General features: G+C 56.2%; 1 protein-coding gene across 4 annotated transcripts in view; it reads left to right on the plus strand.

Moving 5' to 3' along the window:
* Window positions 1-1,688: 1,688 nt before the first annotated feature.
* The window catches only part of LRP5 (LDL receptor related protein 5), a 114,275-nt gene continuing 98,578 nt past the window's right edge, over window positions 1,689-17,385 (plus strand). For 2 of the 4 annotated variants that reach the window (XM_057726535.1, XM_057726538.1), the window contains exon 1: window positions 1,689-1,922. In XM_057726535.1, the coding sequence (XP_057582518.1) occupies window positions 1,832-1,922 (91 nt within the window). In that variant the 5' untranslated portion in view covers window positions 1,689-1,831. Of the gene's footprint in view, window positions 1,923-2,749; window positions 2,882-12,620; window positions 12,832-17,385 lie in introns of all 4 variants that reach the window. The other 2 variants (XM_057726536.1, XM_057726537.1) reach the window with 2 other exon arrangements.

A 17,385-nucleotide genomic window follows, 5' to 3' on the forward strand; every position in this document is an offset into this window, starting at 1 on the left:
GACTGGTATGGGAGCCATAGCAGGTTCTTGAGCACAGGAGGAATATGAGCTGACTTGTTCTGATGGGTTCACTCTGGCTGCTGTGAGGTTGAAGGGGGTCAAAGCTGGAACTGGGATACCCACTGGGGGTAAGATGTGACCCAAACTGGGGCGGTGGCATTGGAGGTGTAAGAAGTGTTAAGAGTCTGCCTCTATTTTGAAAGTAGAGCCAATAGGATGTGCAGCTGGGGCTGGGCATAGAATATGAGAGAGGAATCAGCAAGGAGCTTGCTATATAAACCCCTAAATGGCCTCCCATTGACTTGGGATAAATTCATGACTCCTTCTCCAGGTCTGATACACACTGGCCCCAGCTGGCTTCTGCTACTGCTCTTTGGTGGCAGCTCAAATGTCCCTACCCGCCATCAGAATTTCCCGAGACATTGCAGCCCAACGCCCTTCATTTTTCATGGCATCCTCCGTCTGTTAATGGTGTTTTGGTTTGTTTGTTTTGGTTTTAAATTTATCTATCTTCTTGTTTTTGTTTGTCTCCTTCCCTAGAATATAAATCCCACAGGACAGAGACATTCTGCCTGACCACTAGCTTTGTAAAGTTGTCACCAATACGTGAAGAACACCTGTGTCCACATACAGCGTTGTGTGTGTGAGTTGCTGGTACCTGTCTCAGCACCTGCAAGGTAAGCATTGTTCTATTTTATAAGGGAGGAAAGCCTGCAGAAAGAGGTTATATTTGGACCTGCCCAAGGGCACACCTAGTTCCAGAAAGCAGCAGAACCAGAGTCTGAACCTGGGCCTGTGGGTTCCAGAGCCTGTGCTGCCCCTTTCCAGGCCTTCCTGTGCTCTGAAGGTTCAGTGCCTGAGCTTGATGCTCAGGTGGGCACGGAGCTGGTAAAATGGGGGCGGGGGTGAGGGTGGGGGCTCAGCGCCGGCTTGTTGAATGAGCACAGGTGAGGTCTGCCATCCTAGAGGTCGCCTACAAGCACATTTGGAGGAACATTGTGTCTACCGCTCAGTCTTCGAGTACCATAATTAATGTCGAGGGTATACGTTTAGTTTAAAAATAAAACCCTACCCCACCCCCGCAGCCCGTGCAGCTCCCACTGCTGTCCATCACCGGCTTCTGTCCCTGCCCCGGCACCGGCCGACTCGCGGTCGCCCTCCTCTGCCCTCCCCAGCGCCCTCCTCAGCGTGAACAGGTGTCGCGGGGCCGCCCCGACGGGACCCGGGCGGGGTGGCTGCGGTCGCGGAAAGCGCGCGCCCCTGGCTCGGCGCCCCTGGCTTCCAGCCCCGAAGCGGCCTCACGGTGTGCCCTCGGGCAACCCCCTTTCGCACGCCCCGCCCCCGTGCCTCAGTTTCCCCCAACGGTCAAGCCCGGTCCCCGCAGCTCTACAGGTGACACACCTGCTTCCGGGACCTGATCGTGGGGAGGAGTGGGGGGACCCGGGCCCCGCGCGGTGCCAACCCGGCGCCCGCCCCCCGCGCCCCCCGCGGAGCCCCGGCGGCCGGCCCCGGGGAGGGGGGAGGCGGCGAGGGGCGCAGGCCGGGCCTCGGGGGACCTCGCGCGGCGGCCGCCTGGCCGCGGGCCGGCTCCGGGGGGGGCGCCCGCGGGAGGGCGCGGCCGGCGCGGGGGGCGCGGGCGGGCGGCGGGGGGCGGAGACGCGGCGCGGCTTCCGCTCCCGCGCCTCCTCCCTCCTCCCCCGTCGTCCTGGCCCGCGGCGCCCGAGGGGGGGAGGCGGCAGGCGCCCGGAGCCCGGAGGCGCGCGAGGAGCCGCGACCGCCGCGCCATGGAGCCCGAGTGAGCGCGGCGCGGGCCCGTCCGGCTCCGGACAACATGGAGGCGGCGCCGCCCCGGCCTCCGCCGCCGCCACCGCCGCTGCTGCCGCTGCTGCTCGCGCTCTGCTGCAGCCTGGCCCCCGCCGCGGGTAGGTGGGCGCGGGCCGGAGGGACAATGGCCCCGGGCGCCCGGGCGGCCAAGTGCGCGGCGCCGCCTCGGCGGCGACTTGGCAAGTTGGGGGCGAGTTGGGGCGCGCGCCGCGGGTCCCCGCCGCCCCCCGCCGCGCCCGCCGCCCGGGGGCCGCGCGCCGGCCCTTTGTCTCGCCCGCCCGGGCCCCTCCCGGGGACGCCGGGCCCCGTCCCCGCGTCCCGGGCCAGCGGGGAGGAGCGCGCGGGCGGCGCCGACCCCGCCAGGTGCGGCGCGGGCGGGTCCTCACCTGCCCGGGGCCCCGGGGCGCGCTCGGGGAAGTGCGCCCGCTCGCCGGCCCGCCCGCATCCCCGCGGGCGAGGCCGTGTGGGACGGGGGGGACCCCGGCCCCGCGGGCAGACACGGAGCGGGCACTTTCGGCCCAGAGGCAGGCCTTGTCGCCCTGCGCCGGGCACTCTTTCCCGACCCCGTTTCCGATGGCCTCGCGGCCGGCCTGCCAACTCCGGGAACTGATTGAAGTTGCGGAGAAAGTTCGGAACCGGGCGCCGGGCGGCCCGGCCTGCGGCGCTGCTACCTGTTTCATCGGCGTTGCTGTCGGTTTCCAAACGGACTTGACACCTGCCAGGTGCCCGGACGTCCCGTCTGGCCGCCGGGGCCCCAAAACAGGGAGCCCTGGCCGGTGTCCGCCCCCCGGGGGTCCGGCTGCGCGGGGGCCGCCGCGGGGTGACATGGTCCCAGCGCGCGGCGTGGGGGCCTGAGCTGCACACGCACCCTTTGGGGAGATCGGGGACTGGGGACCTTTCTCTCCAACTTTTGGTGTGTCCCCAGGGGTGGAGTTGAGGTCAGGAGGACTCAGGAAACGAAGCGCCTTGTGAAAAGCTACACATGTTCTTTTAATTTGGAGATTGCCATGCGGTTTTTGAAGCAAGCCTCGCGCTACCTAAATCATTCTCTTCCGACGTGAGTGTTTTGTTTTTCTGGAGTGTGGCTGGCCAGGTGGACACGGGAGTGGGAGTCCTGTGCTCTCCAGGCTGCTGTTCTGCTGGTGGCAGTTGGGGGTGGGGGTGGGGGTGGGGGCTCGGGTCCCTTTGTCTGGGCCTCTTTAAGGCAAACAGCTGTCTCCCTGCATATTTCCAGTGTGGACACTGCAGGGAGGTGTCCTGGCCTGGCTCTGTGGTCACATTCCCAGCGCTGTGGTCCCTCCGTTGAGGTTTGGGGGGCGGAGAGGGGGTCGTTTCCTCAAGTCTTCTTGTCTCCCAGCCCAAGCTGGGAGACTCCCCGGTTTCACCCCCAGATTTGCCCCTTTCAGCAGCGTGTTTACATTCTTGGCCCTGTCTGATACTAGCAAAACAAGGTGACGACAAAACAATGACAGTATCTGGGTAGTTCAGGCCGACACTGCTCTTTCTCTTTCCGGAAATGCCTGGATCACGGAGGCAAAAGGGTTTTTTTTGGGGGAAGATGTTTGTTTTAAAGGTGGGGTTTCTCAGCCGGCTGCGTAGCTTTTCACCGTGTTGCAGTTTTGGATTTACTAGACCTTTGGGGGGATGTCGCTGGACTTGAGTGCCTGTCCTGCGGTTCGAGCCCCCGAGGAGAAGGGATCACATCTGTGCAGTTCAGTCGTCTAGGAGGCAGAAATAGAGTTGATTATTTTAACGTTAGGAAGCATGTCAACACGAGGTTTTTAGAGCACCGGCTAATGTGGTAATCTCGTCCTAAAATGGAAGGAAAAGGAGGGACCTTTCTGCAGAACTATTTTGACTGTTCTTGATACGTCATACCCCTGATTTCGGTGTTAGATTTATGCCACAGCCCGGAGTGGAGCCAGTAAGTTGGTAGCTAATTATTTTTCCTGATTGCTTCCTGTTGCAATTTGAAGCGGTGAGCCCACGGAAATGCCTTTGTTCTAGTGGTGCTGGTGCTGGGAGTGGCCTGCCCCAGCTCCACGGGCCAGGCCTTTCCCTTTTGGCCATAGGACACTTGCTCCAGGACCGCCCCTGGGTGCTTACTGCAGATGCTCACTCCCTGGCTCATGGGGAGGGCCCGGCAGGTGGGTATGGAGTTAACTCAGTGCTCTGGAGAGTCGGCTGAGTCCCCCTCCAGGACCCTCTGCTTCCCAAAGCAGGGCCCATGTGCCTTGAACCCTCCCGTTCAGTGCCAAGAATTTACCCACGGCAGCCACATGATCCAGCCTTTGCTGTGGAGATCCGTCGTATTTGGAACCCGTTTAATTTCAGCTGCACTGTGTCACCGCTCAGGCATTTAGCAGAATTTGCACACGGGGTGGGGGAGTGTGCAGTTAGGTGAGGACTCAGTGCGGCTTCCTGCCCTGCAGCTTGGGCTTGCCAGGGCTGAGGGCGGGGGCTTTGGGGTCAGACCAGTTGGGTCTAGAGGCTCAGCTGTGTGACTTTGGACAACTTACTTAGCTTCTCTGTCTCCCGTGTCCTCACCTGGTCCCCATGCCCCCCACCCAACACGGTCAGGAGCGTTCAATGCTGCCTGGGAAACTCTTAGCACCATCCCTGGCCTGGGTGAGGGACGGGTGGTGGTAGCAGAGCTGCGGTGCCTGTTGTGTAATGGAATCCTTGATCTTTCTGGCCTGGAAGGTCTAGAAGCTGTTATCACTGTCTGGATTTTTCTCCTGCATGGGACCTTGGACATCTAATCTGCTGTCTGAGTTGTTTATTGCTGCAAAAGTGGGTGAGGGGTCTGGTGGTGGTTAACAGTGTGGGCAGAGCCTTGCTTAGGTGGGGGGGAGCTTGGGCAGCTGATTCCACCTTTGTGTGCCTCGGTTTTCTCTTCTGTAAAATAGGTATAACAGTACGTCTTCTCAGTAGTTCAGTGAGTTGACACGCGCCTGTATCATCTCTTATTATGGTTGCTGTTACCGTTGGTGCCTGGTGAAGCGCTGGGGAGAAAATGGGACAGAATGGCAGAGGAAGCCTGGGCTTTTGCTGCGGGGGTGTCTGGTTGATGGGAAGGCAAACAGAAGCTGACTGTGCAGCTCTGTGAGAGGTGGGCCCAGTCCCAGAGCTCTGTCCTCAAGGACTGGGTGGTCTCTGCTGAAAGGCCAATCACACTGCAGAGTCTGGATATGGTCTGGAAAGCAAAGGAAGCTTCTGGAGACTTAAGTTGGGGGAGGGGGATAGGAAGCACAGGGGAAAGGTGTTGAATTGATCCTTTTTTTTTTTAATTGAGGTGAAAATCACGTAACATAAAATTAACCATTTTAAAGTATACAGTTCAGTGGCATTTAGTATATTCACAGTGTTGTGCAGGTACCCCTTCTATCAAGATATAGGACATTCCCATCACCCCAGAATAAAACCCTGTACCCATTAAGCAATAACTTCAATACCTTCCCATCCCCCGACCCCAGGAATTGGGGTCTCTGTGGAATTGTTCTGGACACTTTTTTTTAAAAAATAAATAAATTTATTTATTTATTTATTGGCTGTGTTGGGTCTTCATTGCTGCACACGGGCTTTCTCTAGTTACGGTGAGCGGGGCGCTACTCTTCATTGTGGTGCGTGGGCTCCTCATTGCCATGGCTCCTCTTGTTGTGGAGCATGGGCTCTAGGCTCGTGGGCTTCAGTAGTTGCGGCACACAGGCTCAATAGTTGTGGCTCACAGGCTCTAAAGCGCAGGCTCAATAGTTGTGGCGCATGGGCTTAGCTGCCCCGTGGCCTGTGGGATCTTCCTGGGGCAGGGATCGAATCTGTGTCCCTGCATTGGCAGGCGGATTCTTAATCACTGTGCCACCAGGGAAGCCCCTGTACAAGGGAATCGTAGGCTTGCAGCCTCTTGCACCTAGCTTGTTATTTAGCGGGATGAGGTGTATCCGCGTTGCAGCAGTGTCTGTGCTCCGCCCCTTTCACAGCAGAGCGGCCTTCCGCTGTTGCTCATGCCTCCTCCCGCTGATGGGTTGACGTTGACCTTGCTCGGGTGCTTTGCCCAGCGGGCATGGGCTGGGAGCTGGTTGTCCTCGTGGGGTTCGGACAGCAGAGGCTGTTTAAAGCTGGGCCGGGGACATGAGCAGATTAGCTTCAGAGACAGGAGAGTGGAGGATGAGGGACGCGGGCCAGGGAACAGGCTCAGGGCCAGTGCTGGCCTCCGGCGAGGGAGGTGCTGGAAGGTGGACTTGGCGCCGTGTTCGATATTACAGAAGCCCTGGGAGGACCTGGACGTCTGTGGTTTACGAGGCCTCTGCGACGGTCACCTAACATGCTCTCAGAATGGGGAGGCTCTGATGGGAGCGAGGGGCTGCATCCAGCCCCTTCCCCTGCTGGGCCTGGGACACATTTGGGCAGGAAGCAGTGGCTCGTCTGCTTTGCGGGTGTCCTGGGGACAGTGTGGTCCCAGTACCGCTGACAGCTGCGGGCAGTGGTCGCACAAAGAGCTGACTCCCAGAGCCCATCTGCCGCCGCTGCGGGCTGCTCTCCACTTTCTCTTCAGCTCCAGCAGATTGCTAGCTCCTGGCCTCAGCTTTCTCATCCGCAACATGGGGATGATGGTGTGTGCCTTGCGGGGCACTGGCTGGGGTTCCGTGAGGAGGAAGCTGAGACGGGCCATGGTGGGAGGGATGTGACGGCAGGAGGAGTCCCGCCCTAGGTGGCTGTTTCCTTTTAAGAGAGTCCAAGGGTCAGAGTCCCAAACCCCGTCTTCCAGGGGGGCGGGAGGAGGGGAGAGGTGTTGCGGACGTGTCGACCTGAGGCTCTGGCGGTGGTGGCAGCCGTGTGGGGCTGGAACCTCAGGTTCTGATCGCGTCTGTGCCCAGAGTCACATGTCCACTGTCCTCTGTCCCCCTCACTCAGGGTCTCTCTTGCCCAGGACCCCAGGGAAGTTGTCCTAGTGACATCACCTCTGAGCCCTTTTGCAGGGGTGGGAGTTACTGTACTTTCTGGGTATTTTCTTATTTGCTTTCTTGGTTGGTATTTGATTCGATGTAGAGTTTTTCAGTACTTTCAGTTTGCCTCAGTGTAGTTTTTCTAGTGGTTAAACTGAAGCAAGGAGGTGTCTCATCTGCCATCCCCTGCCCCACTGCTCCAGCTCCCCTGGGCCATGTGGCTTCCCGAAGTCCCACCCGGCTCCACCCTTACCCCTTGGGGACCTTGCACTCTCACGTCTGCAGTGTGGCCTCCTGAGGCTGTGGCAGCCCCCAGCCCTGCCATCCCGGCCTGCTTTTTCCCCACTCTTAAGTACACAATATAAGAGTGGCGTTAATTACAGTCACAATGTTGTGCAACTGTCACCACCATCTACTTCTGAAAAATTTTTTAATCATTGCAAACAGAAACTGTACCTGTTAAGCAGTCACTCCCCATTTCTCACTTCCCCCAGTGCCTGGTAACCTCTATTCTATTCTTCTGTGTCTGTGAACTTGCCTTTTCTAGGTATCTCATATTTGTAGAAACGTAATGACGTCTGTCCTTTTGTGTCTGGCTTATTTTAATCCTTTGTTTACCCGCTAACCTGTTGGTGGACGTGTGGGTTGTTTCCACCTTTGGCTGTTATGAATAATGCCGCTGTAAGCGCGGATATGGCAGTATCTGCAGGAGTCCCTGCTTTCACTTTTGGGGGATGTCCTCAGAAAAATGAAGTTGCTGGATCACAAGGCCATTCTGTATTTAATTTTGAGGAATGTGAAACTGCCTTCCAGAGCAGCTGCACCATTTTACTCCCCATCTGCAACGCACAGTGGTTCCAGTTTCTCCCCATCCCGGCCAGCACTGGTCATCTGCCCTTCTTGGTCCTCAGCCTCCTAGTAGGTGTGAAGTGGTACCACACTGTGGTTTTGACTTGCATTTTCCTGGTGGCTAATGACATTGAGCATCTTCACACAGTGCTTGTTGGCCACTTTCTTTTACAAATATGTGTATTTTAAAATGCAAGACATACCTGAATACATATAACACAGCTTGAACACTTAACCCCTTGGTACCTCTTTCTGTGAAGACCAGTGTCCTTGAGGGCCTGTTTTCTCTCCTCAGAGTTGACCACACCTTCAACACATAGTTCAAAGTGTTATTTTGCTTTGAACATGTGCTCATATTTTTTTACATAAATCCTATTATTCTGTAGCCTGTCTTTTTTGCTTGCTAATGTATCACAAACATTTTCTGTATCTTTACTTTTAAACTTTCATTTCTTTTTTTCATTTTTTTTTCATTCCTTTTTAAAAGCTACGTAGTGGGACTTCCCTGGTAGCCCAGTAGTTAAGAATCTGCCTTCCAATGCAGGGGACGCACATTCAATCCCTGGTTAGGGAACTAAGATCCCACATGCCACGGGGCAACTAAGCCTATGTGCTCTAGAGCCCGCGAGCCACAACTAGAGAGCCCACGTGCCACAACTACTGAGCGCTTGGGCCACAAGGAAGATCCCGCATGCAGCAGCTAAGACCCGACGCAGCCAAATCAGTAATAAATTAATTAAAAAAAAAAAAAGCGAAGTACTATTTCGTAATACGGGTACACTGTATTTCATGGCTTTTACCCAGTTAAGGAACATTTCAGTTTTTCCAGGCTTTATTGCTATCAGGACCTAACACAGGGAATAACATTGCATGTATATCTGTGCACGTGTGTACAAGCATTTCTGTAGGACACCTTTCTCATCAAAAAGTTTGTCCATTTATACAATTTTAAAGATATGAATTCCTCCAAAAAAGGCTGCACCAGTTTATACCCTACCACGCTTCCCTTTCTCCTCTCCAGTGCTGGGAATTACCAGGTTCTATTTTTTAAAATCAGTTTGGTTAAAAATTATGACGTTTTGGTTTGCACTTCCCTCATTACTGACATATGCAAATTGCCTGCTCTTATCCTTGGCTTATCTTCCTGTCAAGTTGCTTACCTTTTTCTTCTTGACTTGTAGGAGCTATTTGGTGTGGACATTAATTCTTTATTGTATTTATTCCAGATTTGTCCTCTGGTCTGTAGCAAGTCCTCCATCCTTGTTTTTTCTGGTTTATTATCACAAAGACATTAGAAAGTTTCATGTACTAACACTCAGTCTTTTCTTTTATGGGTTCTGGGTTCCATGCTTTGCTTCTCTACCCCTGGATTATAAATACGTCTTCCTTTATTTTCTCCCAGGACTGTTATTATTTTGTTTGATATTCAGACATTATTCTGTTTGTTTTTTTTTTGGTGTGGGGGGGAATATGGTATGAGGTAGGGATCTGAACTGGCCCCTATAATGCCACTTGTCCACCTGCAGTGTCCCCAGGTGCTTGCCTCCTTATTCTGGAACCTTCCCTTCTGCTCTTTTTTAATTTATTGATTTATTGGCTGCGTTGGGTCTTCGTTGCTATGTGCGGGCTTTCTCTAGTTCTGGCAAACGGGGGCTATTCTTCGTTGCGGTGCACAGGCTTCTCATTGCAGTGGCTTCTCTTGTTGTGGAGCACAGGCTCTAGGCACACAGGCTTCAGTAGTTGCGGCACATGGGCTCAGTAGTTGTGGCTCTCAGGCTCTAGAGCACAGGCTCAGTAGCTGTGGCACACGGGCTTAGTTGCTCCGCGGCATGTGGAATCTTCCTGGCCCAGGGATCAAATTCGTGTCCCCTGCATTGAGAGGCAGATTCTTAACCACTGCACCACCAGGAAGGCCCCCTTTCTGCTCTCTTGACCTGTGGCATCTTTCTGTACCAGCTTGCTGCTGTTTTAATCTCAGTAGCATCACAGAATATCTTGAGATCGATTGTGCAATTACCCCTTCTTTGCTCTTTTCAAAAAATCATGTTGACTCTTCTTGTGCATTTACTCTTTAGGGATAAAGTTCAGAGTAAGCCTGTGAGGTTTTATCCTTTGATCTCTTGATCCAGGGACAGTAAATGGTGACATTCAACAGGTGTTGGAGGGCTGGACTTTAGAAGTGGCCTCCGACCAGCAGGCTGGTCTCTGGCTGTGGAATTAAATTCATTTGTGGCTACGATGGAGCTGGTCTTTGCATTTTTGGTTCCTGTTAGCACGTGGAGTGCTTCAGAGGCGACGTGTATGCTGTTTCGCCGGGGATGCTCCTGCTGCCTGGCTCACGCCAGCGTCCGCTCAGGAAACAAGCTCTAGTGCAACTAATTCCAGCGCTCGCCCGGAGGCAAATATAATTACTGTGTAAATGATTGCCCCCCTGCCCTCTTTCATTCCAGAACAAAATGTGAGCAACTTTAATTTCTTCCATGGGCTGTACCCCTCTATTAATCCAGATGGGGAGGCGGTACCTGCCTGGCAAAACTCTCAGGAAATTGCTCAAAAGGCTGCCCAAGTGCGTGGCCCTGGCCCAGACCAGTGAGCCTGGGGGCCTGGGTGCTTTCCAGATTCACTGCGTGCGGGCAGCTGCCACCTTGGACTGTGCCCTGGAAGGAGCAGGCGTTCTCTGTGGTGGGAGGGGACGTCCTTACCGCGAGCTGGGTGCAGCGCAAGGTGTGTTCTTGAGCTGGCCTTTGTGGGGGAGGCCATTTCTCTGAACTTTCACCAGAGTGAGCTTGGTTCCCCAAAGGAGTCTGAATGGAGGGAACTGGGGTGTGGCAGGTGCCCGTCTCAGCCCCACTTCTGATTTCTCTTTACTCAGGTTGGAAGCGGGGAGCACTTTGCCTGTTTTCCCTCTGCTCTCCGGATGCAGGCCTGTCTCCATTCCTTTCCGCACCCAGACCCCCGGGCCCTGAGGCGTCCCCCAGGGCCCCCACAGTACCCCATGAAAGACTAGATTCCAGGTAGAGGATTACATCAGCTGCTGCTGTCTTCTTCCTCTTTTTTTTTTTTTTTTTTGTTTAATTATTAATTTTGGCCACACCACACAGCTTCTGGGATCTCAGTTCCAAACCAGGGATTGAACCTGGGCCCCCAGCAGTGAAAACGCTAAGTCCTAACCACTGCACCACCAGGGAATTCCCTACATCAGCTTCTAGTTGGTCTCTACTTCCTAGAACCTTCCCCTTGCCCATCTATCTTTCACTCTGGCCAGATTAATTTTTCTAAAACTAGTTTCATCGTGTCCTTCCCTTTCTAAGGAAAACTACGCTGGTTTCTCGGTGTGCGGAGTTGGAACTTTTGGGCTCAGTATTCCACGCTGCCTCTGAGCCTGTGTTAGTCCTCTCCTCTGCTCTCTGGGGTGACTGCTTATCCAGGCAGATCCATCTGCTCAGAGTCCAGAACCTTCCACGGTCCACCCAGCTTGAGAGGGCCTGGGGGACATGTCTTCACCTTTATCCTTCCGCCTCTGGCCTGGTGTCTGGTGTGCAGTGAACGCACCGTGTAGCTGCCCCGAGGATTCCCGAGGCCCCGTCCATCCAGGGAGCAGATCTTACCCATCCTTGCTTCCTCCGGCCCCTAAGTCTGCTGTGCTGCGAGCTCCCGCACGCATCCCAAGTTCCAGCCTGGCTGTGTTTCCCAGACTGTGAAACACCTGTCCTGCTTCATGACAAAATGCTTTTGGGGCCAAGTGTGGGACTCCTCCCCTATTTAGTACCCCTGTGTCCAGGGTCTGGATTCTAAGGCGGCCTGCAGCAAATCCAAGTGGCCTTTATTTTACTTCGGGAAACCTAGTGCATCCCACACATGCTTGACTGCGACATCCTGGGTGCATGGACTACCTCCCCACCTTCCACAGCCTGGACCGAGATGTCACAGTGGGGCCCGGCGCCTGCATCCTTCACCCGTCATTTTTATCATCTGTTAAAAGTCTGTAGAATGTTTTCTGTCATGCAAAACAAGGAGAAATAGTGATACACGATTTTTGATGCTAAAAAGGGTTTCTGTGCTTTTGAGTTACAGCTACAGAGTCGGTAGCTGAGTGAGGGCTATTGTTAATGAGCTTTCAGGAGTTCAAGCACTAAGAGAGCATTGCCCTGGGACTTCCCTGGTGGTCCAGTATTAGAACTCTGTGCTTCTACCGCAGGGGGCACGGGTTCGATCGCTGATCGGGGAACTAAGGTCCTACAAGCTATACAGCAAGGCCAAAAAAGAGTGAAAAATAGAGAGAGCCGTGCCCCTTCAGGGTTGCCGCGTTGAGTGTCTGGTTGCGTTGTCACCGCCCGGGTCTCTGCATGCGTTTACTCAGCACTGGTTGACTCCCGGGGTCCATGCTATATCGTGGGCCAGCGGGCAGTGCCCAGCTCCCAAGCCTGGCCGCCGTGGACCTCCCACGGCTGCCCTGTCTTTCAAGAGGCTCATCACACCAGTTGCGGCCACTGCAGGCTGGGTCCTTGTCTGCCTCCCCATGCAGCTCTTAGGCTGCCCCAAACCCATGAGCTTCTGACCACCTGCACCGGGCGCCGCGTGGGGGGGGGGGGAGGGGGTGGTCTGTACTGGCTTCCACGGTGTCGCCTGTGTAGACAGAGGTCTCTCCAAGTGGATTGTCGGCTCACCGGGCTGAGACGCTGGCTCTCCAGCTCTGCCGGGGGCAGGGCCCGGTACAGGGAACCCGTGCGTGCGCCCCTGCCCGGAGAGCGTGGTCCTGGTCACCCTGGTGCAGGCGGTGGTCTGCCCTCAAGGCAGCCCACCCCCCACCTCCTTTCGGAAGGCACTTGAGCAGCGAACAGTTCAGGATGTATGGAGGATTGCTCAGAGCCAAAGAGCAGTTTCCATCCTTACAGCTACCAGGTCTAGTTTTTCAAAAAAATTTTCCCTCTATTTTGAAAGATTTTATCCTTCCAAGGAAAGTACATTTGTTAAGTAGTAACCTTTTCTGCTTATTAATTCCAGACATGCAGGATTGCCAAGCTGGGCTGCTGGGGCTTGCAGGGTTTCTGCCAACCCCTCACCGGGGAGTTTCCATTTGGCATCTCATCCGTGAAAGCGCCTCTTGGGGCCAGCACACTGCGTGGCCCCTTGGGCTGTGGACCCATGCTGGGAATGACTGATTTGGAGGAGGAAGCGGGATCTGCTTCAGGATCCAGGCAGGTCTGGCCGCAAGGTGGGTGCTGAGCTTCAGGCAGCCCCCTTGCGCTGCTCCATCCGAGTGGTTTCAGGAAGATGCGCTCAGAGCACTCACCAGGCGAGCCTTTCTCCCCCTGGGCTCCTGTGTCCCTGCAGGGCCCAGGTCTTAACATCACCGGCCTTTCTGGAACGTCTTGCCTAGGTACCCCATGCCCCGCCCTGCCAGGATGGAAGGTGGCCGAAGGTGGGACCCCACCCCACACGCTGCCTCCCAGCCTTGGGTGCCTAAAGGGTCCTGTAGGGGACTTTGGACCTGTGAGGGGAGAGTTTTCCAGAAACCCTGGGGGTTTCACAACTAGTCTGATCTTACCGCAGTAAGGCTAAGGTCTCTGGATGTCTGGGACCTCAGGTGATGTTGTGTTTTCCATGGGGAACCCGAGAGGTTAGGGTTTTTCCAGGCTTCCCTAGCTGGTGTCAGCAGAGCAGGGCAGTGACACAGATGAGGCGTCCAGTTAGGGACGTGTTCTGATCTGTGACCGGTGAGGTCCTGTGGCACCAAGGGACACATTTGGTTCAGGTGTCCCCCACCCACTCTTTGTAAGTGTGAAGAGGACAGGTGGGCCTCGTTCTGTTCCTGCCTGTCCATAGTACCTAAGGCCAGCTTCCTCCCCAGTGGACACCCTGGAAGGTCACCCCACCGTGGCACCTGTGGCGTGGTGTGTGGTCCTTTCCAGCAGCCATGTCCAGTGCTGGCCTCCGAGCAGACCCGCTGTCTCAGGCACCCCTGGACAAAGGACACACTGAGCCCCCGGCCTCCTTCGCTGTCGCCACCCCCCTCGGTTTGCTGTGAACAGCTGAGGGGGATGCTGGAGGAATCCCAGCCGCGAGCCTGGGGGCCCTGGGGGCCTCCCGCCCAGCCTCCCCGGCCTGGAATCCCAGGGCACATCAGGCCCCCTCCCACCTGTTCCTGCTCAGCTCATATTCCTGGCTCCACTCCCAGCTCTGCAGCCTCAGACAAGTGAGCTAACCCCTCTGGCCTCAGTTTCCCCACCCATTGCGGGGGGTGGTAATCTTCGTTCGCCACATAGACCCGCCATGTGGATGCAAAGAGGTGAGGCTGTACAGTGCTTAGTTAGCACAGGGCCAGCTCCCGTGAGCCCTCAGTAATTATTAGCTATTAGGGTTATTATGGCAATCGTAATTGTTATTCTCTAGGGAGAGGGCCCTCAGGGGATTCTGGAATCAGGCTAGACTCCAGCGGAACGGTGGTTTGGTGGGAACCATCTCAGCTCCAACCACTCAGTCCATCTCTGATGAGAAAGTGAGTGTCGAGTTGCGTTCATTGCCCCAAGTGGCCTGACTGCTGTAGTCCGGGCCTTGCTTGCTTGCTGAGGTCAAGCCAGCATTTATTTTGTAGCTGGAAGGCGGGTCGGGTGGGTGCCAGGAACCCTGGGGCTGGGGGCGCAGGTCAGGTGTGTGAGGGCGGTGCCCCTCCCCGGGAGCCTCTGCTCTGTGAGAGGCATGGCCAGAAGGGCGTGGCCAGGAGGGCGCCAGTCTTTTTGCAGGTGTTGCCAGCTTGACCCCAGCCTCTCCCTCCTCAGAGGCCATGGTCAGGGACCCTGCTTCCTTCTTCCATGAGCCAGCCTGGCCGACTCCCAGGGCCTCCTCTCTGGTCAGCTGACCAGCACCCCTCCTCCCCCCGGCCCCCCAGCATCACTGTCCTGCCTGCCCCCCCACTTCCTACCCTGTCACCTTCCCTGCTGAAGGTGGACAAGGGAGCCCAGGTGCCAGCTCTTCACCCTCAGACTGAGGTCCCTGCTCCATGTGGCTTCCTGCTCTGGGACGGTCAGCGCCCTTCGCCTGGAGGGTGGAGCCCCCCCTCCTCTGCAGCCCTGAGCTCCTCATCCTCCCTCCGCACCTGCCCTCTGCACCTGCTCAGCTGGGACTGGCCTCCTGCTTGGCCTGGGAGGCTCCCGGCTCTCCTGACCCTGTTGTTGCCTCTAGCCCAGGAGTAATGTAAGCCTCTGGCAGGTGTGCCCCGCACAGAGCTAGGCCCCTGGGAGCCGGATGAACACAGGTAGACAGGGCTCCATCCTCACGGTGGCCCAGGCCGGCGGTGATTGTGCCGGAGGTGAGGGCTGTGAAGGGCCTTCCCTCCCGTGCCTGCTGCCCGGAGCTGCCGCCTGGACCCCATCTTTCCTCTGGATCGCTCTCTCCCTCTCCAGAAAGCACGGTGGCCTCTCTCCCCGCAGTGTGTGCCTTCTGGAGGGCTATTCCTACACTCCTTCAACCAGCTCTGGAGGCAGGGAGATTGGCCTCATCTCCGTGGTCACTGATGAGGCTGAGCGGGGACATGAGTTTGTGGAGTGAGCCAGTAAGGGGGCGTGCCCCTCCTTCCACCCCCAGACTCAAGGCTCCATCACGTAGGAGGCATGTAGCTCCATGCTTTGAACCCCTGAGGCCTCCTCCCCGCCTCCATCAGAGCCCACGTGGTCCTTATAAGGAGGTCCCTGGGGGAAGCGTGGACGTGGGCTCTTGGGTTGCTGTGTGGCTTCCGCACGTGGTTCGTCCCACCCTACAGATGGGTGCACAGGGACGGTTGTCTTCTCTGGCAGGTGGGGAAATGGGGTGGGAGCCCCAGAGGTGAGCAGGAGGGGCTGTTGACCCCCCCAGCCTGGCTGGGCTCCCTCCCACCCCAGAGCAGTATCCTGCTTTCTGGGCCCTGCTCTCTGAGCGTCCGGCTGCAGCATGCATCTCTGCCCCCCGAGGACAGAGGGGTGTCCTGGGACACACGAGGGGACCCAGGCAGAAGCCGAGGGGCCGTGCTCCTCCTGGGACGGTCACGGCAGTGCCTCGGCGGGTGATCTGCCCCTGTCTGGGTGCTGCCCCGGTGTCCAGCCCTTTTGCAGAGAGATCTGTGGTCACTCAATTGCCCCATTAGGTAAAATGAGTGGATTTCAAGTGTGGAAAGAACCTGAGCTCTTTGATCTGTCATCATTGATAGGCTGAGTGTGACTTTGGGCCGGTTACCTGGTTCCCTTGTGCCTCAGTTTCCTGGTCCATAAAATGGGGTGACGGCAGCCCCACCTCCTATGAGGACCCAGTGACATCAGGTACTAGGAGCAGGCCACAGGTGCTGTGATTCAGAAGGGGTGGTCAGGCGTGGGGAAGCAGGAGGCGTCCAGGCACAGTGACTGAGAGGGGCTGGGGGAGGGGAGGAGTGGGGGCTTCTCCAGGTTTTCTCTCTGGCGAAACCTGCGGCATCTTCATGTACCTGTCTGCGGGGTCCCCAGCATGTGGGAAGAGCTCAGCCCGGGCCCCTGCAAAACCTTGATCGTGGGCTTCTCCACATTCTCATGACCCTCCAGACCTGATGCTCAGCTCGGTTCCCAAGATAATCAGTGCTGATGCTCGGAGCTGAACTTTATAGGCAGCCCCCAAACTCACATCAGTATTTGGAACTGAGGACTGCCAGCTCCTCAGAGAATGTCAGTGCCCCGAGAGGCTTCAGCAGGGACTGGGGGAAAGAGGTTTGAGTTCTCTTTTATCTGATGGTTTTGTCTGTCCCCTTCTCTCTGCGGGACTAGGGGTCCTTGAGCCTGAGGTTTTTGTTGGCTCCTGGGGCAGGCTCTGGGCCTTGGCACCCAGGCGGCTGCTTTTTTCTAGGAACAGTAGATCATTGGAAAACAGAGCCTCCCAATTTTGCCCCATAAAAAGGAGATTTTGTAGAGTGATGGTCAATTTGGCACGACCTTATTATTATTATTTTTTTGCCACACTTAAAGAAAAGAAAAGCTGGTACAAAGGTATGTTTGTTTCTGAAGTGTGTTTCCTTTCCCAGATGTTCTTTTCTGCCAATTCCAAAATGCATTCTGAGCTCAGCTCTCCAGTTTCCTCTCTGCGGGGCAGAACAATGAGGTCTCTGTAACCACGCGGGGAACATGCTGCCTTCCTCGCCAGTGGGCACGGGGGGAGGGAGGAGATGGGACGGTCCCACCTTCCCCCACCTCGGTGGAAACGACCAGTCCATGCCAACCTGATGAGAGGCCCTGGCTGACTGTCGGGGGCCTGGTGGTCTGCTTGCCTGGGGTGGGGCTGGGGGATTTGAGGGCCGTGACTTAGAGGAACTGCAGCCTGCACCTTCGCCCCCAGGCTTTGAGTTTGCTGCGTGGCCTGGCATTAAGTGCTTATGTCTGTGTTGCATTTGTGGACCCTGGGACATGGTACTGTCTCTGTTCCCAGGGGTTGATCTGGCCCCTTTCCTTATTTATTTATTTATTTGTTTGTTTATTTATGGCTGCCTTGGGTCTTCGTTGCTGTGGGTGTTTTCTGTAGTTGCGGAGAGCAGGGGCTACTCTGTGGTTCGCAGGCTTATTTTGGTGGCTTCTCTTGCTGTGGAGCGTGGGCTCTAAGCGCGTGGGCTTCAGTAGTTGTGGCACGTGGGCTCAGTGGTTGTGGCTTGCAGGCTCTAGAGCGCAGGCTCAGTAGTTGTGGCGCACGGGCTTAGTTGCTCCTTGGCATGTGGGATCTTCTTGGACCAGGGATCGAACTCGTGTCCCCTGCATTGGCAGGCAGATTCTTAACCACTGCG

The sequence above is a fragment of the Hippopotamus amphibius genome, chromosome 3 (genome assembly GCF_030028045.1).
Source record: "Hippopotamus amphibius kiboko isolate mHipAmp2 chromosome 3, mHipAmp2.hap2, whole genome shotgun sequence".
In the NCBI taxonomy this organism is placed as follows: Eukaryota; Metazoa; Chordata; class Mammalia; order Artiodactyla; family Hippopotamidae; genus Hippopotamus; species Hippopotamus amphibius.